Below are 27,042 nucleotides of genomic sequence, written 5' to 3' on the forward strand. Positions count from 1 at the left end.
GAAATCCAACATCATGATGATACTACATGCATAGGAATTAGAATGTAATGTAACATAGGTGAAATTAAAACTAAATAAAATTGTGTATTTTTTAAATTGTTTTTGTGTACTTGTGCAACTTTATTCGAATTTATTCAAAACACAACTTTATTCAAATTTATTCATTATTCAATACGCAACTTTATACAAATTTATTCATTGTTCAAATTTATTCAATAAAATTAGACATTACAAGCCTTTAATTTTAATCATCTCCCTGACCACATAAATCAATTGGGCTGTCCTCGGCAGTTCTTGCCTACTTTTGACTGCAGACCAAAATAACAGGTCATTCCACTCCGTCTCATCTTGTTGAAATTGTACACGAACACACTAGCCTTGCTTTTTTGTCCGGATCCTTCACATTCGATTATGTGCCATGTCACAGTCGATTTTGCTGTCATCTTCTCACCCTCATTTTTCAATTGAACATCACCCTATTTCTGAGACATATCTACACAATGCAAACATCGAAGATCAAAACCTACTATAATCCTAAAAATTCTACCACAAATTTCTAACAATTTCAAACAATTCCTTACAATTTCTAACCATTCCTAACAATTTCTAACAATATATACCACAATTCAATTAATTATACTCTAATCAACATCTAATAATTCAATCAAATCATAAACATCTAACATCATGAAATCAAAAATAAAAAATCATTAAAACCTAAATATGTGACAATTTATTCAAAAATTCTAACAATTCAATCAAAAAAAAGTCAATGCTACATGATAATTAACACTTACTTGATTTTTGGATTGTAATTGGCGTTGAATGGCTTAAATTTGGAGAAAATCACAAGTTTGTTGATCAAAACCACAACAATGAAGTTTTGGAAATTCCTATGGTGTTGTTGTGTTTTTATAACAGAACCCAACATGAGTTTTGGAAAATAGGATGTTTTTATAACCATAAGAAGAATGTAGACCTTATTCTAAAGTTATTGGCAAACCAGGTTTACAACTTAAGACCTAGGACCTACCCGTCTAGATTTCAACCTAGGAACTGTAACACCCCGTTACCCAAAAACAATTAAATAATTAAACATACATCAGAGTAAATCCCAAACGGGCATGTCACACTACATTTTCAAATTTTTCTTAAATAGAAATATAAAACTATTTAATTAAACCTCAATAATCTGCAGCGGAATATTTGCATTAAAAGCAACAACATTAACTGTTTAATTCTCCATGATAATCCTTGGCATAAAAGCCTCAACAACATAAATTCAACCACTAAAAAGGGCTACAACATCAAGTTTCAAAATATGATACATAAGGAATGAAACATAAATAAGGTAAACCCATCCCAAATGTATCAGAGCCCTAGACACTTGAGCCACCACCAACTACTCAGGATCACCTGCAAGTTACCCATAGGAAGGGCAACATTTTCAAGCAGAAGGGGTGAGATTCACAACAATAAGATATAGATATTAAAATTCGTCAATTGAATCTAACACCCTAAATATAATCAGTTCATCATCTTACATGCATATGTATATATACTTCATAAAACAACATCATCATCATCAAATCAAATCATCATCATATAGGTATAAATATATACTTCATCAAACAACATCATCATCGTCAATATGGCAACTACAACCAACAACACCGACTAAAACAACACCCTAGACTCCTCGATAAATGCCAATATGCATGTGGTACCATAATCAGGGCCGTGACCCACACCGCTGTCGAATGGTTAAAGCATTCTCATCAGGACCTAAGTCCTCACCGCTCAACACCGCTTTTGAACAACTAGTGTTCCACCGCTTTGAACGACAAGGCGTTCCAGAGCCGAAGCTCTCCCACTTTGATGCTATGCAACTACCCAACTTGTGTATATCTACATACAACTCAACAAATGCATCTATATATATATGTATATGACTCAACTCTCCATAACTCCACACTTGTATGATTTAATGAATGTAAACATACAACACAGTCATCAATAGTTCATCATTAATCAATCCAACAATCCAGAAAAATGCACAATTTATCTTAATCATGCTCATACATCAGGCTCCATTCAAAACGTTCAAACAGAATTCAACAACTCAAAGATATTAGTAATCAACAACATCAATTATATTAGCTTAGATACATTGAGAGGCTATACCCTTATAGACAACTTCCATCCCTACCCCAAGGATCACTCATGAACTCATTAGACCCTTATACAACTTATATCTTTCCTAAAAACATCTCTATATGTTTAGGATAAGGTCCCTACACTTAGGAAGAAGTTTGGAAGCATTTGGAGTGAAGAAAATTGCATTTTTAGGGTTTATTTGATGACAGCATCGTGGCACGTTGGTATCCCATCGTGGCACGATTTTTCCAGTGTCAAACGAACTAAATTTCTGATCAAAATCGTGGCACGTTGGTCCCGAATCGTGGCACGATCCTGGTTTGACAGACAGCATCAGATTTTCGACCTTCACGTTTTCGCGCGTAAAAACCCAACCGTTAACCCGTTTTCGATGCCGTTTTCGCCTACACGCTCATGAGACATAGCTCTATCATAATCTACCGAAAAACTAAAGTTTCAACTACCAAAAATCGATTTTCCCAAAACCCACATGATCTCTTATTTGTAGAATGTTGGACACTAACTTTTCAAACATAAAATCCCAATTTTCATTAACCCAACCCCAAAACTGATTGGAACATTAGACTATGAACAACCTATAATCAGAGTACCATCTGTACACAAATACTATGGATTTTCTATTTGATTAACAACTAATGACGATTCTCCAACCCTAATTCCCAATTACCAAACCTAAGAACAACAACATGTTAAATCACAAATTCAGAATTCAATAACTATATTACTGAAGCAAATCTCACCCTTACCTTAGAATTGCAAAGACAAAGAAAACACAGCAATCGATTCCCTAGTTCTTCTCTCTTGGTCTTCTCTCCTTGCCTTAGCTTTTCTCCTCCCCAACTTGTTTTCACGTTAAACAGTTTTCTGACCTTTTCTTTCCTTAACTTCTCAAAACTATAACCTCTGCTATTTCATTAAAACCTCCCTTATTATTATTAATTTCTAATTAATCCCTATCCTCCTAAATAATTCTACTATTTTTATTATTCTATTTATATTAAATAAATTATATAAATAAATACTACACACTACATAAATCATATAAATTAATTAAAAACACCCAAAAGACTCTAAACAATTCTAAAAATAATAAAATAACGACTAGGGCGTTACAGGAACTCCTGGATCTGAGATCCCATCTCACTATCCTACAATCAATCACAACTCTTGTGATTATCAGATTTAAACACAAAATGATGAAGTTACCTCCAAACACAAACGACAACCTTGCTTCAAAGCTTTAGTGTAGTACACGAGTTACAACTCAATAAACAATACTTAACATGTATCAAGGTGATACAAAAAAGGCTCACAAATAAAAAACAGTCCTAGACTTGCATCAAAACGATACAAGAGAAGAACACACAAAGAACACGACTCAAAACCCTGAAAACTATTCTTTTAGAAATGACGGCTTGAATCAATAATTAGATCTTGAAGTCTTCCTTATATACTGAAGCAATATGAGCTCAATAACCTTGTTGGGCTTCATAACAATGTAGATCGTTCAGCTGCTCTACGTAACAAGAATTAGTAACAAATATGGAAAGTCCTAGAAGGTAGGAACTTTTTTAGGAACTTCCAAGCATATCCAAATATTCCCTAAAATATTGTTACTCCTTTAGGAAGAAAACCACCACTGATTCTTAACAGATATGCGCGTTGCTTGGTCAGCAAGATATGAGGATGTGGATTCCTTAATAAGATAAAGCGCGCGTACAATCAGGCATAAAACAAGGCACACTGAATCGTGCTAGGATATTTGAACATCACATCCAACATCCTGTGAAAATGCCTAAAACATGTTGGAACATGGTATCCAACATCATAATCATGGATATTTATTTTAGCAAAAATGCAGCCAATACAAATATCCAACAGAGATTTATCCTAGTTTATCCAGACAGGCTACTTTCAGTCTCCACACTTCGTATGAGATTGTCCACTATAATATTCAACTACTAGAAACTTCTGAATAACACTATATGTTCTTGATCACATCAGATCAATCTGTTACTCTCTATTTCTCAACACATGTTTGAGATTTTCATAAAAAAAAAAAACTCGATGATTATGATTTAATGATATAGTGAGAGAACTTGGAGTTTGTTTTATGTGAGATTTTATGTGTAGTGAAGATTTCATTCAAGTGAGAATAATTTTGGTTTTCAAACTCTTGTTTTGATCCTTCAGTTCCTCTTGTATCTATAGATGTAGAGAGGCTTGGAGACCAAGTGTAAAGGGTACATCGAAATCCAACTGTCATAAGCTCCTCTTGATTTCTCTTTTCTTCTAAAAATAAAGCGCATACTGTCTAAATGGTTCTTTTACACATTCATAATGATCAGGATGTCCAACCACTTTGTGCAGTTCACGTAAAAGGCAGCTAGCTGTAGTGAGCTGTTTGTTGTTGTGTAGAAGTGACATGTCCATGTCACTCTCTTGTACTTTGGTGATGTCATGTTAAAAAATAATAAAAGGTTGTTGCGAAATGAGAGAAGAAGGGAACATATTTATTTGTTATTATTATGTATTTTTATTAAACAATTTTTTTTTTTAATTTAAAATCTCAACCGTTAGATGTTTTTTTGCCACATGTCTTACATCTAAACCCTAAATGGAGCTTAGCCTAAACTTGTCGATCTACCATTTCCAACCTTTCTCACCACCCCCTCTTTGAACCAATTAAAATCGATCCCCTCCACTAAACCACACAAATCTTTCCACAACTTGGATGCCAACCTTGGGATGTGCCTCATCACACAATCCCAACCTACCATCCCTCCCCCTTCGATATTTATCCGCTAACACCATTTTCCATAATGATTGATCATCATGAATCAACCTCCATTTCCACTTCGCTAAGAGGCTTAAATTAAACAATATCTCATCCTTAACCCCGAAACCCCCTTTATTTTTCGGATGGCACATCTTCCTCCACTTCACCCAACAAAGTTCCCCCTCCCCCCCAAATAAACTTCCTTAGGATACGAACAATCATTTTAAGCACCTTCACCGGCACTTTCAAAAGAGATAGATAAAAAATTGGGATTGAATTCAACACCGAATTTAGAAGGACAATATGCCCCCCAAGCTCTTTAAAAAAAATTAACTTTTAAGCCAGAATCCATTTCAAACCCCCTTAAAATCGCCTATAATGTCCAAAGACTTTGGATCGACGCCTCTCCTATGCAAAGCATGTCATCCGCATGTTGTAAATGCAACAATAAAGTACCTCCATTATTCACCTCAAACCCCCTAAAAGTAAATCATTGTTTATATCGCGATAATGCAAAGGTTTAATTTGAGCATGTTTATGGAGTGATGATCTAGAAATTTTGGTGTATGTAACAGATGGTCATGTAGAAAGCAGCGGAAATGATAAGCACGAAAGAGTTATTTTATTTAAATTTTACATTATATTATATTTGCCATGAGTGCCACTCATGGTTAGTTTATTCAAAGTAAAAGTTGGGGAATTTCGTGGAACATGTTGAATTAATTTTTTATTCTATGAAACATTGCACATGCTTGTATAAAATACAATCGTAATAATTTAATCATCGAAGCCAAAAATCTTGCCTATTCTTTACTACTATATATATTAAGAATAGATAATAAATCAAAGCTCCAAAGCTCAAACAATATTTACAATCATTAACCAAACCATGAAACCTGTTTTATCCCTAACCCTTTCCTTCTTTCTATTTTCTTTTATCACCAATATTTCACCAAACAATGCTATTGAGCAAGTATTGGACATAAATGGCACCCCCCTTACCCCTGGTGGCCAATACTACATTTTACCAGAAAGTGATAACCCTAGTATTGGAGGACTAATCCTAAACAAAATTGATGATTTAGAGTGTCCAGTAACCGTCGTACAAGATATTACTGTAATAGGTTTACCAGTTAAATTCAGCATGTTAGAAAATAGCACTAGTAATATCTTGCCAGGTACTGATCTTGAGATTGAGTTCACTACGAAGCCTGATTGCGCTAAATCGTCGAAATGGTCGATGTTTGTTGATCATGACACTCAACTAAGTTTTGTCGGTATTGGTGGTTCTGCGAACAATCCTGGTGTAGAAACAACCAGTGGAAAATTTTTAGTAGTGAAACATCAACATGGATCTGGTCATGCTTATAGGATTGGATTTTGTTTGGATACAACTGGAGATTGTGGTTTTATTGCATTGGAATTTTTCAATTCCGAAGATGGTGGACCACGTTTGATTTTTACTGTGAATGATGCTTATTCTGTTGTTTTTGTTGATGCTGCTTCTATTAAATCTGCATCACATGCATTGCCTATTTAGTATGAGTTGTAATGAATAAGTGGAGTTATTTAATAATTATACTTGCTTTGTTGGAATTGATGATTTTTTTAAAGAGGAGTTGATGATCTTGTATTCCATTTTCCTGTCATTTTATTTGTTCTTGATGTTAATAAAAATTGGGAGCCACATGTTCAGTTGTGGATCAATTTCACCCTCCATTCATCTCAATATCTAGCACTTCCTAAATAAAAAGATCAATTTCAGATAATAGAAACCTTAATTTAAGGATATAGGATTTATATTTAACGGATTATACCAAGTATTAGCATTTTACAATGCAAAGAAAAGAATCACAAGGTGTTACATTCCTTAAAAAATAGAAAAAAGGTTTTACAACAAAATGAAAGGTAGAATAAAAGATGAAATTATTGTATGATCGAATGTCTTTGAAGTTCACAAAACTCCCTAAAACACCACAAATTTTGCATCCACCAAGAGAGAGAGTAAAACCTTGATTATGTTCAAATTCTTCTTTTTATTCAAGTTGATATCATTCTAATTGGATTTCTATGAGGAGAATTGATAGAGTTGTTGTATCGGAAGAGTGGGTGAATTTGTGGGGATATTTTTTCTCTTTGGATTCTATCAAGAGATGCGACTGATCATTGTCCGCTAGTGGTGAAAGTGAGTGGTTGGATTTGGGGCTCAAAACCTTTTCGATTCAATAATTATTGGATTGAGAACCGAGGTTTTAAGGTGGTGGTGGAAGATTTTTGAAGGAGTCAAAATAACACGAGGAGGAGGAATTTTGTTGAGCGAAAAATGTAACGCGTTAAAGATGAGATTAATATTGAGGAATAAGGAGAAGTATGGAAGTATGGAGGAGAGAATATTGATTTTGGTGGAGGAAATAGCTTTGTTGGACGAGAGAAAGGGGAGAGAGGAGGGTAGAATCAAGAAGTGGTGGAAAGTAGAAAAATTAAGTTTGGGGATCATTGAAGACTTTTATAGGCATAAGACACGGTAGTGGTTTGAAGATCTAGATCGAACTGGTTTAAATACGGAGACCTTAATTCAAAGTACTTTCATAGGTGAGTTAAGAAGGGGAGGAGTTCTAATACTATTAGAGTGTTAGGTTAATGATGTGTGGGTGCAATCACCTTTGGAGGTGCGTGAGGAGGTTGTCGATATTTTTAGAAATCATGTCAACTCATTGGGGAAAGGCCGGAGATAGATGGAGCTCCTTTCTCTAGACTATCTACGAAGGAAAACAAATTTTTTATTAGACTGTTTTTGTTGGAAGAAATTTAAAGTGTGGTCAAAGGAAGTGATGGCAATAAAAGTTCGGGTTTAGATGGCTTGAATTTTTCTTTTATAAAAGAGTTTTGGTATTTGATGAAAGATGAGGTGCGCATTTTGTTTGATCAATTTTAGGGTAATGAGGTAGTTCCAAGATGTTTATTGGCTTTAATTCCAAAATTTGTTACTCTGTTCACTATGAAGGACTTCTGACCAATTCCTTTACTAAGAAGCCTCGATAAATTACTTTGGAAGGTGTTGACAGTGAGGTTGTCGGGGATAATGAATTCTATTATATCGTCTTCTCAAACAAATTTTTTAAAGGTTAGAAATTTGGTGGATGAGTGTTGGTAATTAATGAAGTGGTTGATTTTGCCAAAAAAATAATTCAGAGGAAGTGTTTGATTCTTAAAGTTGACTTTGAAAAGCCATATGATTCGGTGGATTGGAGATTTTTGGAGTAAGTGATGGTGAGAGTGGGTTTATGTCCAAAGTGGGTGGCGGGGATGAAGGTTTGTGTGCGTGGAGGAAGTATGTATATCATAGTTAATGGAAGTCCAACGGAGGAAATTAACACGTAAGGGGGGGTTAAAGCAAGTAGATCCTCTTGCTCCTGTTTTGTTTCTTCTAGTGGCGGAAGGTTTTAGCGGGATGATGAGAAATGTGGTGAATATCAATACGTTTAAAGCTTTTAAGTTTGGTTCGGAGGGGATGGAAATATCACACCTTCAATATTTTGATGACACGCTTTGTATAAGAGAAGCAACAGTGGAAATCTTTGGATTTTAAAGGCATTGTTAATGGGTATTTAGATGAAATCCGGGTTGAAAGTAAAAAAAATCTCAATTTCAAAGACTTTTCGCAATTCCCTAGACTTTATGTTTGCAATTCCCTAGACTTTTAGCAATTTCAAACCATCAGGAGGTATCTGTTCGGGACATGTGGGTGTTGTCTATTGAGTTCGGAGACTTTGCTTTGTCTTCGAGGAGGAATTTATTTGTGTGGGAGGAGAAGTGTTGGCGAATTTGTTAGAGGTGTTGGAGGGAGACTTTTGTACCCAAGAGGAGGATTATTGGAAGTGGAGACCGAAGGATAATGGTTTGTTTTCGGTAAACTCTATGTAGAAGAAGGCGTGGGGATACTTTTGGAAAGGACGAGCTCCTTTAAGGTGGTGGTTTTTTACTTGATCGTATTTCAGGTGGTGATTTCGTGGAAGCTTTTACTTGATCGTATTTCAACAAAAGCTAATCTTGACATTCGTAACATTCTACCTCTAGAGGATTTGGGGAATTGTGTGTTGTGTGATAGTGAAGGGAAAATCATTTGTTCTTGTGCTGTGATATGTAAGGTGTGGACGTCGATAATGGAGTGGTTAGATTTTACGTTTATCACTCTTCCAAATTTGTTCGTTCATGTGGAATGTTGGAGTAGTGAGGCGTCAGAAAAGTAAAGTTGTGATAAGGGTATTGGCTTATCTAGCATGCGACGAATTGGATGATTTAGAAGTGCGTAATCAGATAATCTTCAAGAATACATTTAAGGAGGAGGAATTTGGTGGAGGAAATTAAGGCTTTGTCTTGACGATAGACTTTGGCTAGATTTAAGGTTCCAACTTTTTGGATTATGAGTGGTTTTGGAATCCTAAAAATTGCCTCCTAAGATGATATGGAGTGAATATGTTGCTGCGTTAGTGGTTTTTACTAGGCTAATTATTGATCGGAGGGTTTTTTCACAGTGCAGGAGGGGTTTGTTGTTGTCAATAGGTAGCTTTTTGTTGTGCACCTTTCGATAGAGGACTTCTGTTATGCTTTGTGTCTGTTCCGTTTTATTTTTTGGGGAGGGGCAGCAATGGTCGTTCTTGTTTAGGGCAGGTGTTGCTGCATATTTACGGCACTCGTTTGTTTTGTATTTTATTCCGTTCTTGCTTGTTTTGCGCGTTTTGTGCAAGCTTGACCTTTCATAAACTTTTACTGTTTGAAAAAAGACACTTTACATCCTTTAGGAGAAACCTTGAAGATAATTTTTTGCAACTAATTCGCTATTTCTTGTAAACACCGGTTGATAGAAGGTTGAAGAGCTTTTTTCTTGTCCAGACGTAAGCCAATTTAGGCCAATTTGGATTAAAAAAAATTGGCGTAGTTGTTCGAAATGGTTGATATTTTTATTTTTTATATTTATGGCCGAGGTTTGAACTACGGACCTTACATATAGTATGCATTGTTCTTACTAGCTGAGTTAAATTCACGAGGACAATGGCCGATGTTTGTTGATCATGAATCATGATACTCAACTAAGAGCTTGTATTATATAAAGAAGTTTGCAATGGAACAATCAGAGGAGACACGATCATCACAACTCGATAGATAGCTTTAAAAGTTCATGCCCAAAAGTAACAGCTTGATCTCCCAATTCCGGATCACTTTTTGCAAAACTAGATCGTCCACCCGTGCTGCCACACGGGTCATATACATTGTAAGTGTAGTAGATTTAAACAAAGGAATTTAGCATCAGGGTTAAAATAGTAAATTTATGCAATAGGTTTAGGTTAAAATTAGGGCTAAAATATGCTTCTGTGTTAACTTTAATATATAAGAAGATGTATCGAGAAATTGAAAAGGGGGAAAATTCAATAAGGTTAAACAAAGGAATTTTGCATCAGGGTTAAAATAGTAAATTTATGCAATAGGTTTAGGTTAAAATTAGGGTTAAAATATGCTTCTGTGTTAACTTTAATATATAAGAAGATAAGAAGATGTATCGAGAAATTGAGAAGGGGGGAAATTCAATAAGGTTAAACAAAGGAATTTAGCATCAGGGTTAAAATAGTAAATTTATGCAATAGGTTTAGGTTAAAATTAGGGCTAAAATATGCTTCTGTGTTAACTTTAATATATAAGAAGATGTATCGAGAAATTGAGAAGGGGGAAAATTCAATAAGGTTAAACAAAGGAATTTAACATCTAGTAAATTTATACAATAGGTTTAGGTTAAAATTAGGGCTAAAATATGTTTCTGTGTTAACTTTAATATATAAGAAGATAAGTGATGGATCGCTTGAACATCGGTTCTAGTTTTAGAGTAACCTACAAATTCAAGTGATTACCAATCATCTTAAAAATAAGTCATTAGCAATAATCTTAATTAAGCTTTTATACATTATAAAAAACATGATGGACTGAAATAAATTATTTATTAATTAGTGGAGAATTAAAAAAAAATTATAACATAGTTTATCATCTCTAATAAACTAAGACAATTTCGATGCTACTCAAATATTTTTGTGTACCGATACACTTGATGTATAAATTAATAATTAAATGAGTTTTTTTTTATAAATATTTTCTATCATCAGAATTACAATTAGCTAAATCTTATCTACTAAAAATGGTGATTTAAAATTATAATAAGTTATACGCATAAAAGTGAACATTGATTATTTTTTGCGATAAAATGTATTTTTTTTTGTATGATTCTTATAAACATTGGATTTTTGTTTTTTCAAATGAAATGATATTTCTTAAAAAAAAATTGTGTACTTTGTCATTATTTATAAGCATCTTTGACCCAGTCCAAAAGATGTATATATTTTTTTTTTGGGTAGATAGACGAAATGACAAAGTCATTATAAACTTACACACACAAGTGGAGGGAACGGGGTTCGAACCCTGGTCATGACATCTGGCCTAACAATTTCGACATTTTTTCAGTTGAGCTAGGACTTCTAGATTTGCTTTGTGAAAGAAGTACGGAGAAGAAGTCACCAATATATTAACAAGATCTTCCTACCATTATTTTTTCTTGTCTCCAAAGAATTGGATTTGGGATGGAGACCATAAGAAAGATTTGTGATTAATTGTCATTATATTTGGATAGGGAGTAAATCTCTTTTACCCAATTTTCCTATACTCTTTTCGTTATTCACTCAAAAGAATAACAAGGTTAGTCAAATGCGTCAGTGGATTGATGAAGAGTGGTGTTGATACTTTGATTGAAGAAGGGATCTTTTTTGAAGAGAGGAGAGCTTGATTCTACAAACATCTTCATGGTGAAATATTTTTATCTCATTTTGAGTGGTAAAATTCTTCCTCTAACGGATTTGAATGCGACACCTAGAAGAAGACTAAGGGGAATTTGGACTACTTTGCCTCATTAAAAAGTCTAAATTTTAAGTTGGCAATTCAGTTTTGGTAGACTTCTGACTCACTCAAACTTATCTCGTACAAGAGCTTTGTTGGTTGGTGTGACTTTGGATTGTGTGTGGTTCCCATGTATTTAAGAGGTGGAGGATCACTTGTTTTGACGGTGGAAGTATTGGTAAACTATTTTTAAATTGATCGGAACAGGGGTGATTTTACCTGGTAATATTGTTTCACTCCTTCACAATTTTCATCATCTTCTTTGGCTAAAAAACATCGAAAGGGGCTTACACTCATTTGGCATGCAACAATTTAAAAATTTTGGGAAGTTCGGTGTGGTAATTTTTTCTTTTAAAGCTTCAAAAGCAGAGGAGATCGTAGAAGCAATCAAAGTTACCTCTTGGAGATAGTTTATTTATGTTTTTTTTTTTTTTTTTAAGAAATCAAAATGATATATTGAAACAAAGAGCCATCTTCCAGGTACAAGGTGTACCATAGAAAATGCTCACAAAATACAATCAGTGTTCAACAACAAAGGAAAAATTAGTCAATTCCTGCACATAACAAAGGATTTTGGCACCAGTTGTAAAAACTATAATGAAAAGATATAAAACTTGTTTTAAACCACCAGAAGTAAAGTTGTTTGACATTCTCCAGAAGTTGCATATGGGAATTCTGAGTGTCTCTGAAAATTCTAGCATTTCTTTCCTTCCAAATTACCCAAGTTGTAGCAAACTAAATCAAATGCATAAAAGAGCATCTAGATTTACCGTAACCTATAAAAGAACCGAACTGAATGAAGTGATCCAAAATATGGGACGGATCCGCTAAGTGAACACAAAGCCAATTCCTTACCAACTGCCAAAGATATCCGAAAAAAGTACAAGATTGGAATAAATGGCAATCAGATTCATTAAGACCGCAACCACTGACACAGTTACAAGCCTCAGGAAGAATGATACCTCTACAGAACAAATTTAATTTTGAAGGTAGTCAGTTGCGAAACAAACGCCAAGCGAACACTGAAACCTTCAAAGGCACATCTTTCCTCCATAACAGCTTGGCCGGAATTTGTTCATTGACCTGCGTCATATCTGTGAGTAAGCGGTATGCACCACTAGCCATGTAACCGTTGGCTATGTCAGGGGTTCACCTCCAAGCATCAGCAGAATCAACCTACAATGTAACTGTTAACAGAAAAATCCTACACTTCTCTAACAATTCCTCCTCCCACACCCAAAGCATCCTCAGCCACTTCCAAGCTTCCCCACCAACACCCCACCCCCATTGAAACATTTGCACCATAGTAGCTAATTTATTATCAGATAAATCATATAAGCGACAAAATTTCTCACAAAGGGGGACATCACTCACCCATCTATCCAACCAGAACAAGGTGTTAACACCATTACCGACTCTAAGACGCAAGTTGTCTGAAAACCAACTCCCCAACACTGAACTACTGCGATCATGAATATTGACAATATCCTTCCACCACACTGACCCATCCCGACTACAGGGCTGAAGCCGCCCCTCAACCCCACCATATCTAGCAGACAAAACTCTAAACCACAAACCATCTCTATCCACTACCATCCTCCAACACCACTTTCCCAACAGCGCCAAGTTAAACTCCCTAAGTCTCCTAACCCCAAAACCTCCAACCTCCTTAGCCAAACAGATGGCCTCCCAATCAATCCAGACGATGATACCTAAGGGAGCTTTGAAGAAGGAAAGAGCCTAGATAGGGAGAGAGGTCAAGACATACTTAAGAAGAACAAGACGACCACCAAAATGAAGATGTTTGTTTTTCCAACGGGACACCGAGATTTTATGCAATTAACCACAGGATTCCAAAAATGCAGTCTACGCGAATCACCTCCAACAGGGAGGCCCAGATACAATATAAGCAAACTACCAATTTTACAATTTAAGACATCTGCAGCCTCTAGTAACCAAGATTCAGGAAGATTAATACCCACCAACTCACTTTTATGGAAGTTAACTTTCAAACAAAACATAGCTGCAAAATAGCGCGTATTGCCTGAACATTAGCCCAACTTTTTTTTCCCTAAAATGAGAATGTCATCTGCAAACTGAAGGTGAGACACAGATACAGAACGACCCGAACCAACCTTATAACCAGTGAAAATATTATTTGTATTCATGGAATCTATCATGACATGAAACCCCTCCGCCGCTAAGAGGAACAAAAAAGGGGAAAGGGGATCCCCTTCACGAAGCCGTCGGCCCAAAGAGAATTCATCATTGGGGCTGCCGTTTACTAAGACCGCCGTAGTAACACATTCACGCATCCACTTCCTCCAAAGAGTCGGAAAAGACATTTTCCCGATAACATCATCCAAATACTTCCAGTTGACAGAGTCATAAGCCTTCTCGAAGTCAACTTTAAGAAGAAGTAAATCTTTTTTTAATTTTTTGGCCTCATCTACTATCTCATTTGCAACCAGAATTCCATCTAAAATCTTTCTTGCTTTCACAAAAGCTGATTGAGAGTCTGAAATATGACTACTGATAACAGACTTCAACCTATTTGCTAACAATTTAGCCAGCACCTTATACAGACTTCCCACCAAGGAGATTGGACGAAAATCATTTAAACTTTGCGGACAATCTTTCTTAGGAATAAGAGTGACGAAGGTGTTATTTATACCTTTCAAAAGCTTGCCATTTCGATGAAAATCTAACACATACCTCATCAACTCCTCACGCATATCCAACCAAAACTCCTTAATGAAGCCAAAATTAACTTCATCAGGCCCCGAACACTTATAACTATCACAGTCTCAGACCGCAATTTTAAGCTCCTCCAAAGTAAAAGGTTTAATTAAGGCCGCCCCCTCCAAAGTAGATGGTTTATTGATGTATTACGAATCGTTTTCGAACCCTCTTAATTGTCTTATTTCTTGATGTTGGTTGTTTGTGTTTATGTGGGTAAAGTACCCCCTATACTTTTTTCTCGAATTGTTGGATAAATACTCTTTGTACTTCTCTCATTATTTAATAAAATTTGATGCTTATAAAAAATTAAAAAATACCACGGTAAAAAGAGGAGAGGATTTATTTCACAAGCCCCAAGCCTAGAACTAGAAAGATGATGATACAATTTAACTAACGATTTAAAAAAAAACGTATGCAACTAGACAAATGCATCATCCACTTTGTTTGTTTGTAAAATAACGTTATTCATTCTAGAAGCTTTATTCAGGAAATGATCAAAAAAATAATCATGTGCAAGGTCAACTATTTTAAGTTTGTTTATCTCCACAATAAACCAAAAACCACTAATTAATTATCTCAATAATGTACCCAAAAAAAAATTATCTCAATAATTGGTGTCTAATTTGCAAAATGAACTACAAAAGACAATTAATGAAACAAATTATTATGGTAGATATAATAACAATACATTTTAATTGAAAGCAGACAATTAGTTTATAATTTAAACTAGCATACAATCAGTAATAAATATGCCTCGTTAATGAAAATATTTTTATAAATTCAAGTCTTTAGCTCCTTATATAGGCAAAAAAAATAGACGTTGAGAATGTGCCAGCGCATAATTTGAGTCTTTGAGAAGCTTCAATCAAGAATGTCGGAATATTACTTGATATGGATAATGTCGTTGACGTGACATTTGAAATTCCTTTGATGCAACTGGAATTATCTGTTCATTCCTTTTGTCCTTGAAGTTCTTTATTTATATATGCATGTGATCAGAAGAAGACAAGTTGTACTATCTAAGTATGATAGAGACAACTTCAGAAGAAAACAAAGTTTGACGTGGCTTCTAGGTCCCTCAAAGTCTTCTGTCTTTCGGAGTTTGGCGATCTTCAGGTTCTGGTAGACTTCAGAGTCTCATGGTCTTCAAAGTCTGATGCAGATCTTCAGCTTTCTTAGTTTTCAAATGCTTTTGTATATATTCTTCCAGGATCAAAACTTGATTTTATACTATGAATTTTAGTCTATGGTCATGCACATTTGAATATATATACTAGCATATCCAATTGTTCTTGAATACTTTGTTATCATCAAAACTCTAGAGGTATTGTACGAATTAAATTTTGTTCCAACATGAAGTAAAAGTGTTATTTGATCAATTACACCATAATGATTGCCTTCAAAGAGGATTCTCTTCTTATTTTGTTACCTTAATTCTGAAGACCCTCGATGCTCACACTCTTCGGGAATATCGTCCAATTTCTCTTCTTGGAAGTGTATATAAACCGGACCAAGTTCTTGCAACCTGATTAGCCACGGTGATTGATTCCTTAATAAAATGTGACTAATCGGCTATCCTTAAAGGAAGTCTCCATGTAGATGGTGTATTGGTGGTTAATGAGGTGGTGGACTTAGCTAAAAGATCGAAAAAGGAATTTTTTATTTTCAAGGTGGATTTCAGAAAGGCATATGATTCGATAAGTTCAAAGTTCTTAGAGTACATGAAGGTGAGACATGGTTTTTGTCCTAAGTGGATAATTTGGATCAAAGCTTGTGTTTTTGCGGGGAATCTTTCGTTTATAGTTAATTGTTGCCCAATTGATCAAGTGGAAATACAAAAAAAGGATTAAACAAGGAGATCCCTTAACTCCATTTCTTTTTCTCTTGGTGGCAGAGGGGCTAAGGGCCTTGATGAAGGAAGTAATATCAAAAGGTTTTTTTGAAAAGTTTTCAAGGTCAGAAAATCAGATGTGGTTATCTCTCATTTGTAATACGTTGACGATGCTTTATTTATTTGCGAGGTTGGTGTGGAAAATCTTTGGTGTATGAAGGTTATCTTTAAATTGTTCCAATTGATTTCGGGTCTAAAGATCAACTTTTCTAAAAGTAGCTTGATAGGTGCCAGTGTTGAAGACCCTTATATCATTCCAACATCCTCTTTTCTTAGTAGGTTCTCTCCCTTTTACTTATTATGGATTGTCGGTTGTAGCAAATCCTAAAAGTCTTGATACTCAGAAATCGGAAATTTGTGCTTTGGAAAAAGGCTTGGTCGGTGGAGGAATCAGTTTTGAAAAAGGCTTGATTTTAATTATTCCTTTCTTTGGGGCGGGGGGCAACTTTGAAGAAGAAGAATTCTTGAGTGAATTGGAAGGCGATATGTAAACCTAAGGATGAAGGGAGATTAGGTATCAAAGATCTTAAAATTTTCAATTTGCCTCTTCTTATAATGTGGAGATGGCATTTGATAAGTTACAATAAGGCTTTGTGGAAAGATGTACGTTGAAGGAAAAATATGTTAGAAATTATGATTACCCTTCAAATCTTTTATGTAGAGATAAGATCAAACTTCCATCTCTTCGGTGGAAGGATTTATATGCTTTAAGAGAATACTAAGGGGAATTTGGACTAGTTTAGCTCCAAAAAAAAGTCCAAATTTTCTCTTGGAAATTAATTCTTGGTAAACTTCTGACTCGTTGAAACTTAACTCGAAAAGGAGCTTTGTCGGGTGTAACTTCAAATTGTGTGTGGTGCCCGCGTATTCGAAAAATGGAGGATCACTTGTTTTGTCGATGGAAAGATTTGGATTATTATTTTTAAATGGAAAAGAACGAGGGTGATTTTACCGGATATACTGTTTCACTCCTTCAACATTATTCATCATATTCTTTTGTTAAAAAACATTGAAAGGGGCTTACACTCATTTGGCATGCAACAATTTAGAAAATTTGGATTTTCTCTTCTAAAATTTGAGAGTTGGAGGAGATTGTAGAAGCGATAAAAGTCATCTATTAGAGATGGTTTATTACTAAAAAATCAGGGTGTCCTTATTTGTATTACAAATGGTTTTTGAACCCTCTTATTTGTCTAATTTCTTGATGTTGGTTGTTTGTGTTTATACGGGCCCATGTACTCTTTCTGAATTGTGAGATAAGTACTTTTTTCTCTTATTATTTAATAAATTTTGATGTTTAAAAAATTAAAAATACCACGGTATTTTAATAAATTTTGATGTTTAAAAAATTAAAAATACCACGGTATAAAGTTTACACCAGAGAGGATTTGTTTCACAAGCCCCAAGCCTAGAAAAGATGATGATACAATTTAACTAAAGATTTAAAAATCGTATACAATTAGACAAATGCATCATCCACTTTGTTTGTTTGTAAAATAACGTTATTCCTTCTAGAAGCTTTATTCAGGAAATGATCAAAAAAATAATCATGTGGAAGGTCAACTATTTTAAGTTTGTTTATCTCCACAATAAACCAAAAAACACTAATTAATTATCTCAATAATTGGTGTCTAATTTGCAAAATGAACTAACTACAAAAGACAACTAATGAAACAAATTATTATGGTAGATATAATAACAATACATTTTAATTTAAAGCAGACAATTAGGCACAAGATAAATAAATTTAATCATGTGATGATTCCCTTTCTCCTGAAGACATGCAAAAGAAATGTGTTATGTCATAACGTAGGTCAAATTACTATATATAATAACATCTTGGGATCCACCCAACTACAGTTATATAATGATAAACTAAGAATATTTTTAAAACCATTTATTCAACTAATCTTCTTTAGATTATCATAATAGAAATTAATCCTTCTTAACAATGTCACATAACTCTAAAGAACTCACACAATAATCACTATTTTTCCTTTCAAAGATGGCTAATGAAACGGTTGTGCGGTTTGGTATTCTTGGGTGTGCTCAAATCTCTATCAAGTTGTGCAAAGCCATAAGCAAAGCACAAAATGCCACACTCATAGCAATTGGAAGCCGTTCTCTAGAGAAAGCAACTGCTTTTGCGGCGGAGCAAGGGTTGCCGGAGGTGGTTAGGGTTTACGGGAGCTACGAGGCTGTTTTGGAAGATAATGAGGTAGATGCAGTCTACATCCCTCTTCCGACAGCCTTGCATGTGACTTGGGCAGTCAAGGCCGCCGAGAGGGGGAAACATGTGTTGTTGGAGAAGCCGGTCGCGATGAATGTATCGGAGCTTGATCGGATTCTTGAAGCTTGTGAGACTAATGGAGTGCAGTTTATGGATGGTTCAATGTGGTTGCATCACCCTAGAACTGCAAAAATGAAGGAGGCTTTGTGTGATGAGCAACGTTTTGGTCAACTCAAATGGGTATGTTTGCATAATTTGATATATGTTTGATCATTTTATTCAAAAAAATTTACATGAATAGATTATCACTGAATTGCCCTAAACAATATTAGATTGTTTTTGGATTTAATTAATATTAAAGGTTGTTTTAAATTTAATATTATGAAATGTTTTAAATTGTGTTTATTATAGATAGATAGGGGTTTTAAATTATGGACTAGATCACAATTATGTTGCAATATTTATTACAGAAGATAATCTAAAGGATCTCTAAGGCTTAGCTCATAGCTCAAATGGTTGAGATTAAATATTGAGATTGGTTAAGAGATTCTAGGTTCAACTATATGTGTAAAAAGAAGCTGGTATACGGATGGGTTGGTTGGTTTAATTTGTGCATAGTCATAATGATTAGAAAGTCAACTCGTGACGTCTCCATAAGCATAACTCAGTTGGTAAAATATGCATTATTCTATGTAGGAGTTGGAGTTCGAACTCACTCACTCCACTTATTCACTTTAAAATGTGAATTTTATCCACTAAACTAGATTATTTTACCAAAAATTAATAAAAATCAACTTGTTGTTTTAACTCTTCCAATGACATACTCATTTCAATCGTTCTATTTATATGAAACATTTTGATCGACAAAAATTGATATATTTAGTCCAAATTTTGAACAAAATTTATCAATTTTTGTTGATTCAAATGATTTCTATAAATAAGACCAAAGAGGTTGTATATTACACACTAACTATTAAAACCAAAAGAAGAAAATTACTAATATTAGTATATATTAAGAGTTATAAAAGCTTTGTGGAGCTAGCTTTCTTAAAAACAAAGTGAATTTATTAGTAGTATATTTTTTTTTGGACCAAATTAGTAGTATATTTTAATTGAGAACACGAAATAGCTAAAAAAACAGAAAACAAAAACAAATTGAGAAGAGTAATAGTACTAAATATACATTACAGAACTTAATTACCCTAATAAATCCAGCTCATACACAACCAATAGACAGCTATATATAATATATGTGGAAATTTTGAATTCATGATCTTGCTAAATGAAGATTGAAACAATTTGTAATTTTTTAGATAATGGAATTCCTATACACATGCATGAAAGGAATCATATGAGTGTGAATGCGTGTGTAATGAAGAGTACGTTAATTGAATAATAAACAACTTGGTTTAAAAAACAAAAATTGCACAAAGATTAATATTGGTTCCATGCTCAATATATCTCTCCTTTTCAGGAAAAAATGGACTATATATTCAAATTACATAAACAATTAATGTAAAAAAAATAATGATGATATTTTTCATTAAGCTATAAAATATATATTAAATGTCAATTTTTTTCTTTGAGTGATAAAATATATTAGATACTACTTCCTATGACAAAATGTGAAGATCTCTTAGGTGTCTGATAAGTAAACGTTCTTTGAAGATCGGGGTTTGTCATAACCCTGATGAGCTCTTGAAGCCCTACTCACCTAAATTTGTTTCATGATAATAAGAGTCCTGCTAACTTTTGGTCTTAGAGCACATGTTAAGAAGTTAAAAAAATGAATTAATCAATAAATACACAAGTTAACAAGATAAAATTGAAAGTTTTCAAAATTACGAATACACAATTTTTAAGATTTTATTTCCACTTTTAGTTTCTTATTTTGTTCTCTTAGAGCATAAGTTATCATTTTTTTTTTTAAATATCAAATGAATTCTATAATTCTCACAATTTATTTTGTTCTTCTCATTTTCTTTGCTATTAAAATAATTAATTTTTGTAGGCACATTTACGAATACCATAGCTTTTTTTCTAGTTTTTTTAAGATCTTTTTTGTTCTTTTAGATATTTGATGTACTTTGTTTTGCTCAAAACAAAGGGTAGATACCCCATTTTGGGGAGCTTTGATCAAAAGAAATGGATAAATCCTAGTGAGTAGGTCTCTTTTGATGTCAAATGTTTGCCAATACTTTACTAGACATGATTGTATCAAGTTTAAGCATATTGATAAGAATGTGAAGGTTAAACCCGACAACATTTTTATTATACTCAATTAAATTAAATTAATACTATAAGAATAGGTAGCTTTTTCTTGGTAACTAAGTCTGGCATCACTCAAAATTCTATAAGAATGAATATGTGATGAGAAAAGTGTGGTGGGTCATTTTCTATGGGTTTTATAAAAATATATGAACATGTTCTCACGTGTGTCTAGCATTATATTTTTCGTCTTAAACAATTAGTACGGAAAATCCGAAAGTTAAAGGATCGGTTGCATTCTTATCGATCTATGGGTCAAGAATTTCCTCAAGAGTTTTGTCTAGAAAATAAGCCATTTCAATCCATATACAGACGAAAAATTCTAAAGATATCGTTTGAGAAGTTCTAAAAGAAAATTGTGAATTAAAAATGTAAATCAAAAGATATATTAAATTACTATTACAGCACTTTTTATGTAAAAATTATACCTTAGTTCTTTAAACAATGTATGAGGGTATTTGTTAGAATTTTCTTATATAAATTAAACACACAAATTAAAAAGAAGCCAAAAGTTAATTAAAATGTGAAACAGAGAAATTGATAGTTTAACAGGTTTGAGCTAAGAGATTAAAAAGTATAATGTCATAGATAAAACTAATCTAATAATTTATTACTAACATATATCTCATTAAAAGTAAATAAACAAAGTGATAAACACGTCTTGAAATAAACAACCTTCTATTCTTAATTTATTTAGGAGAGGCAGTTGCTACTTGCTAGGCATTGTTGTTGTGGTCAATGAGGTGTTTTCTTTCTAATAGATAGTGAGATACTTTTTTTGAGGTAATTTTGGAAAGACTTATGATTAACGAAACTAAACTTAATTTAGCAGTAGAATAAATGTTGGTGAAACTTTGTTTCAACATGTGGATAATATGGATATGGATTTTCAATTCACATATATGTGTCTATTTTTTAAAGTCTTTGGTGTTAGTTAATAAGTGATATGCATAAGAAGTTAAGCTTTACATGGTCGGCAGGGTTTTAGCCCTTAAAATATGGGTCAAAAAATGATTACAAAATTAATTTAATTGTAAATACCTAATATGATAAATGTATTATACATAGATGTTTGTCGTCTATCTGAGTTAGTTAAGATGATGATCTTATCTCCTTAAAAAAAATATAAAAATAGTGGTCTTATATCTTCTTAATTTAGGTTCAAATCTAGAGCGAATTTGTTTAAGCGAAAAGTTATTACCAATTTGTATTTTTTATGGGGTTTTGTATCGTGTCAGTTGATCATCTTTTTATTATATGTGGGGTAGCCTTTAAGGTCTGGTATTTGAATTGTAGGTTGTTTGGTTGGCCGTTGGTAGTGTGCCAGAGGATTTGGTTAGTTTTTCTTAGGGCTATCTACGGTTAGCTGATATAGATAAAATTAGATGTGATTTTTTATTGATCTGACATGCGGTTGTGTTGACCATCTGAATAACCCGTAACTATTTTGTGTTCTCCGATAAGATTCTAGATGTGAAGGAATTAGTCAATAAGGTTCATTTCTCACTATGAGTGGATGGTGAAACCAATTCTTTGCTTGTGCCGGTAGTTGATGTGTGGAGGGACTCGTTTGGGTGCTTTTGAGTAGGGTTTTTGGTCTTTTTCCTAATTTCTATGTTTTATTTCTTTGCTTAAAAACCTTAAATTCTTTATCACTTGAACCAACCTATTGAACCAACCAATTTAGTACACTAGGCGTACTAAAAACGTACTTATAGCTTTATTTATATTATTTCAAGAGAGTAGACAGTATTAATCTTAACATTAAGTTAATTTTTTTTTCTTAACCAAAAAATGTTGAAATAGTGACGAAAATTTAGAGACGGAAAAAACATAAAATTTGTCACTAATTAATTATATCGTTAAATGTTAGTGATGCATAACTTGGCAACCAATTTTAGTATTTTCATCTCTAATTTCTGTCATTATTTCAACTTTATTTATTAATATTTGTTTTCAACATCAGATACATAGTTGCATGACTTACAATCCTGGTCCTGAGTTCCTCAAAAACAGCATCCGAATGAAACCAGATTTAGATGGTCTTGGTGCTCTTGGTGACATAGGTTGGTACAGCATCCAAGCAATTTTATGGTCTGTAAACTATGAGCTTCCGAAATCAGTTCTAGCATTCCCAAAAGCCACACTCAATGAAGACAATGTAATAATATCATGTGGTTCTTCATTACATTGGGAAGATGGAAAATCTGCCACATTCCATTGCTCTTTCTTAACATATGTAAACTTTGATGTAACAATTTTGGGAACAAAAGGGTCGCTTCGTCTTCACGATTTAACGCTTCCGTTTGAAGAGAGTTTAGGGTTTGGAACATTTTCGGAGTCGTCCGAGATTGATTATGCAAAGATTGAACAAGGTAGGTGGTGTCCTAGGGCAAATGAACATGTTGTTGAGACAATGTTTTCTCAAGATGTTTGGATGGTTAAGGAGTTTGCTGATTTGGTTGGTAAAATTATGAGGTTGGAAATGAAACCTGAGAAGACATGGGAAGTTGTTAGTAGAAAGACTCAAATTGTGTTGGATGCTGTGAAGGAGTCTATTCAAAGAGGTTATGAATCTGTTGAAATTGTGATGAATTAGGTTAAATAAAGTGAGAGATGATTTGAAAATGTGGTTGGATTGTGAATTTGTGATTTTGGAATTACATTGTGATCTTTGAATTGTGAAAAATGACAATATTATTTTGATAAAGTCTTGCAATTAACTAATGTTAAAGTTGTAATGTGATTTGTGAATGATTCTAAAAATTTGATGCAGTTTTCTAAGTTGACAAACACTGCATAAATCTATTACAATTACTGCTGCTATGCGGCTCACCATATCATGAGAATACACAAATGTAAATTCATTCATGTTAAAATATTCATATGATGTTTAGAACTGGTGCTGATTTTGGTATTGGGTTGACGATCAATCCATTCGCCAAAATTAAACCCTATTTGTTCTTCACATATATTCATTTTTCATATTTTTTGTAACATGGTTTTATGGCCGTTCGAGGGTTTGCTGAATTGTGTCCGTGATTAGTGCTGATTTTGGTACTGTGTTCACGGTCAATCCATTCGCTGAAATTAAACCTTACTTGTTCTTTACATATTACCACTTTTCATTTTTTTTTTAACATGGTTTCATGGCCGTACGAGGGTTTGCTGGATTGCGCCTATTATTAGTGAACTTTTTGTTACGATAAATTAGGACTGATCACTAGAACATATATATAACAATGTATCTCCATTTGAATTGTACCTAGGTCAGATCTAATGTCCCTTTGTATCTTTTTATTTTCATTGAATATAATGTTCCTTTTCACTAAAAATAAGAGGTGTTGTTTGAGTCATTTACTCTCTTTATTACTTTAGAAACATTTATGACAACCATTGTTTTTAAATGAGAGTGGACATCTATTCTTCATTAAGTGAGAAATAACAAAACATCATGAAATAATTTAGAACATTTGCTAGTGTGAACAGAAGCAATAGATTTTTTATTTCCTCAAGAATTTTGAATTTCCAAGTTTGACCTTGTTTTGAATATCTCCTATCTATATCCAAAGAAGAGACTTGGTTCAATCAACATGTGGATTGTGCATCCATTGGCAATATACTTTACATCTTTTGAAGATGAACTACATGCATATGTTGTTAGATTTTCACTATAATCTAAAATCAATTCTATGAGTAACAGCGGAAACGAAATTATAGAATGAAGCACATACCTCCGGGTATTGCTCTTCCTTGAAGATGATGAGACTCTTATAAACTTTCCATAAGTGCCGGTCTAAGGGCCAAGCAATCCAAGCAGAGGTTTTAGGCCTTAAAATTTTGGGTGAAAAAAATGCCTCTAAAAAATTAATCTAGTTATAAGTATATTATATGAGAGATAAATTACAAATTTACATAACATAACTAATTAACAAAAATGCTTTAACTACTCTTGGTCATGAATTCAAGTTTTGGTCTCCAAAAAAATTAATTTTATATAAATATTCCGTTAAAAAAATATTTTTTTAAAGGCCACGATAAAATTTTTGCTTTAAACCTCTTAATTTGTTGGGCCGACCCTGATTTCCACAATCTTAATTTGATTGCGTAAATTTCTCAAAGAGACTTTAGGCTTGGAGAACATCACAAATTAACTGCACTCATTTTGTCAAAAAAAATAAAAAATATAACTGCACTCATATATTATATGTAACTTATGTCGATCAAGAAGTTATTAAACGTGCAACAATTGCTTCTCATTCCAAAGGGAGTTGGGTAGTTAGTGTTGGAAATCAAGTATGAGTCATTATGTCCCACCACATCAACTAGAAATGAAGGAAATGTTGGATATGCAAAGAGGACACATATACTTAAAGTCTTGAGGTTGTTGGCTGAGATGTGGTGCCCAAATCTCGTGGCGGTGAAGATCGTTTGTCATAAATATTTATACAAAAATATATAAAACCATAACCATTAAAATGATAACGTCATTACCATTAAGCAAAACAGTGAAAATTACAAAAAAAAAAAAAAGTATATTACTATATCAAAAAACTAAATACACGAAGAATTACAATTGCCCTCTTCGTGACGTCATATTTTTAAAGCGTTGTAAGATTTTTTTCATTTTCAACACTATCAAATATATCACTCTCAATCTATGTTACCAAACAATCATTCAAAAACTCATCTCTCATACGGTTGCCAATTTGATTCTTCACAAAATATATAGCAGAGAAACTCCTTTCAACAGTTGCATAGCCAGAGGTAAAAGTAATGCTAACTCCAATGCAAGCACAAGTAAGACATAATAAAAATTGGGGCAAAAATATTAAACCTAATAATGTAGTATAAGTCAAAAATTGGGGAAAAATACTAAACCTAATAATGCAGTATAAGTCAAAAATTGGGGAAAAAATTAAATCTCAATAATATAATAGAATTAGAAGACAAAAATAAGAATAAAGGTAACAACTTACATGGGATTAATGTTTATTAACAAAATAACAACAACAACTTCACCTTACATGGGATTGAAAACTTATAAGAAAATATAAAAGGTAGAAAAGCTTAATTATTTTTTGATTTTGTGATTGAGAATTGAGATTGACATAGTGGTATGGTGTGGAACTTGAAGTGAATCGCTACATCTGTCTACCTACAGTAACATAAGGTTTTTGCAATTGCTATTTCCTGCAGACACTCATAATCTTTTTATAAGTGAGTTTGTGACCACTACTTTTTTTTAATATTTTTTTCAATGTGTAAAGTGAAAGTAATATTACTATTTCTAACATATATAATATAATAATTTATATTGTTTATTTCAAGTATATAAATTGAGTCATGTGTGAGCAATCTAAAAAATTAAAGAGGTCAAACATATAAAAATATAGTATTATTGGTTAAAAAAATTGACAAAGAGTGGGGTCAGCTGAACTTCTGCTTGCATCCATGCCTGCCCAACAGTTAGTAGATAATACTATAATTTATGCACGTTTTGAGTGACTCCACGAGGGGGGCAGTGTGGGCACATCTGTCTATTTTATGCACGTTGCAGACATACACTTTTCTTAGTGCATGAGAAAAGCCTGTGATGGCAAACCATTCCACCATAACATAGGACTATGTCATATCATCAATCAAATCTGTTTTGATACAACATGTTTAGGTCGAAAAGGGTTATATATTCTCTTGGATTAGTTAAACTTCTAATCCTTTAATTTGGACTGACTTTGTATATGTTTAAATTTATAAACGATTCTCCATGAGTTTAGTAAGAGCAATACTACATAGTTTCAACAAAACACAATCTTATGGAGGCTTTTCTGAGTGGTATGGGTGGATTATAGTCACATAATTCTATTAATATGTTGTGAACTGCGAATTGATACTTACATTACATACTGGTTCGTAGTGCTTTTACGAATTGTTTTGCATAAATTTTCGTTATAATTATTTGAAATTGTGAACCGGCGAATCAAATTAACTGAAGATCAAAGAAAGAGGAATGTCTCA

At 33.4% G+C, this 27,042-nt stretch overlaps 3 protein-coding genes across 3 annotated transcripts; 2 read left to right on the forward strand and 1 right to left on the reverse strand.

Moving 5' to 3' along the window:
• The first annotated feature begins 5,795 nt into the window (after window positions 1-5,795).
• On the forward strand, window positions 5,796-6,674 carry LOC25496610 (kunitz-type trypsin inhibitor-like 1 protein). Its single transcript, XM_013597174.3, has one exon. It carries the CDS (start codon window positions 5,847-5,849, stop codon window positions 6,495-6,497), a length of 651 nt encoding a protein of 216 aa, XP_013452628.1. The 5' UTR covers window positions 5,796-5,846; the 3' UTR covers window positions 6,498-6,674.
• Window positions 6,675-13,069: 6,395 nt separating this feature from the next.
• LOC112422834 (uncharacterized) lies at window positions 13,070-14,628 on the reverse strand. The gene is made up of 2 exons (XM_024786520.1): window positions 14,029-14,628; window positions 13,070-13,633 (listed from the first exon to the last, which is right to left on the reverse strand). The coding sequence occupies exons 1-2, from the start codon at window positions 14,626-14,628 to the stop codon at window positions 13,070-13,072; spliced, it is 1,164 nt and encodes a 387-aa protein (XP_024642288.1).
• A 3,760-nt stretch (window positions 14,629-18,388) lies between these two features.
• LOC25496611 (uncharacterized oxidoreductase At4g09670) lies at window positions 18,389-23,808 on the forward strand. Its single transcript, XM_013597175.3, has 2 exons — window positions 18,389-18,996; window positions 22,991-23,808. The coding sequence occupies exons 1-2, from the start codon at window positions 18,532-18,534 to the stop codon at window positions 23,621-23,623; spliced, it is 1,098 nt and encodes a 365-aa protein (XP_013452629.1). The 5' UTR covers window positions 18,389-18,531; the 3' UTR covers window positions 23,624-23,808.
• Window positions 23,809-27,042: the final 3,234 nt, after the last annotated feature.

Source organism: Medicago truncatula, chromosome 6 (assembly GCF_003473485.1).
Source record: "Medicago truncatula cultivar Jemalong A17 chromosome 6, MtrunA17r5.0-ANR, whole genome shotgun sequence".
NCBI classification, from domain to species: domain Eukaryota; kingdom Viridiplantae; phylum Streptophyta; class Magnoliopsida; order Fabales; family Fabaceae; genus Medicago; species Medicago truncatula.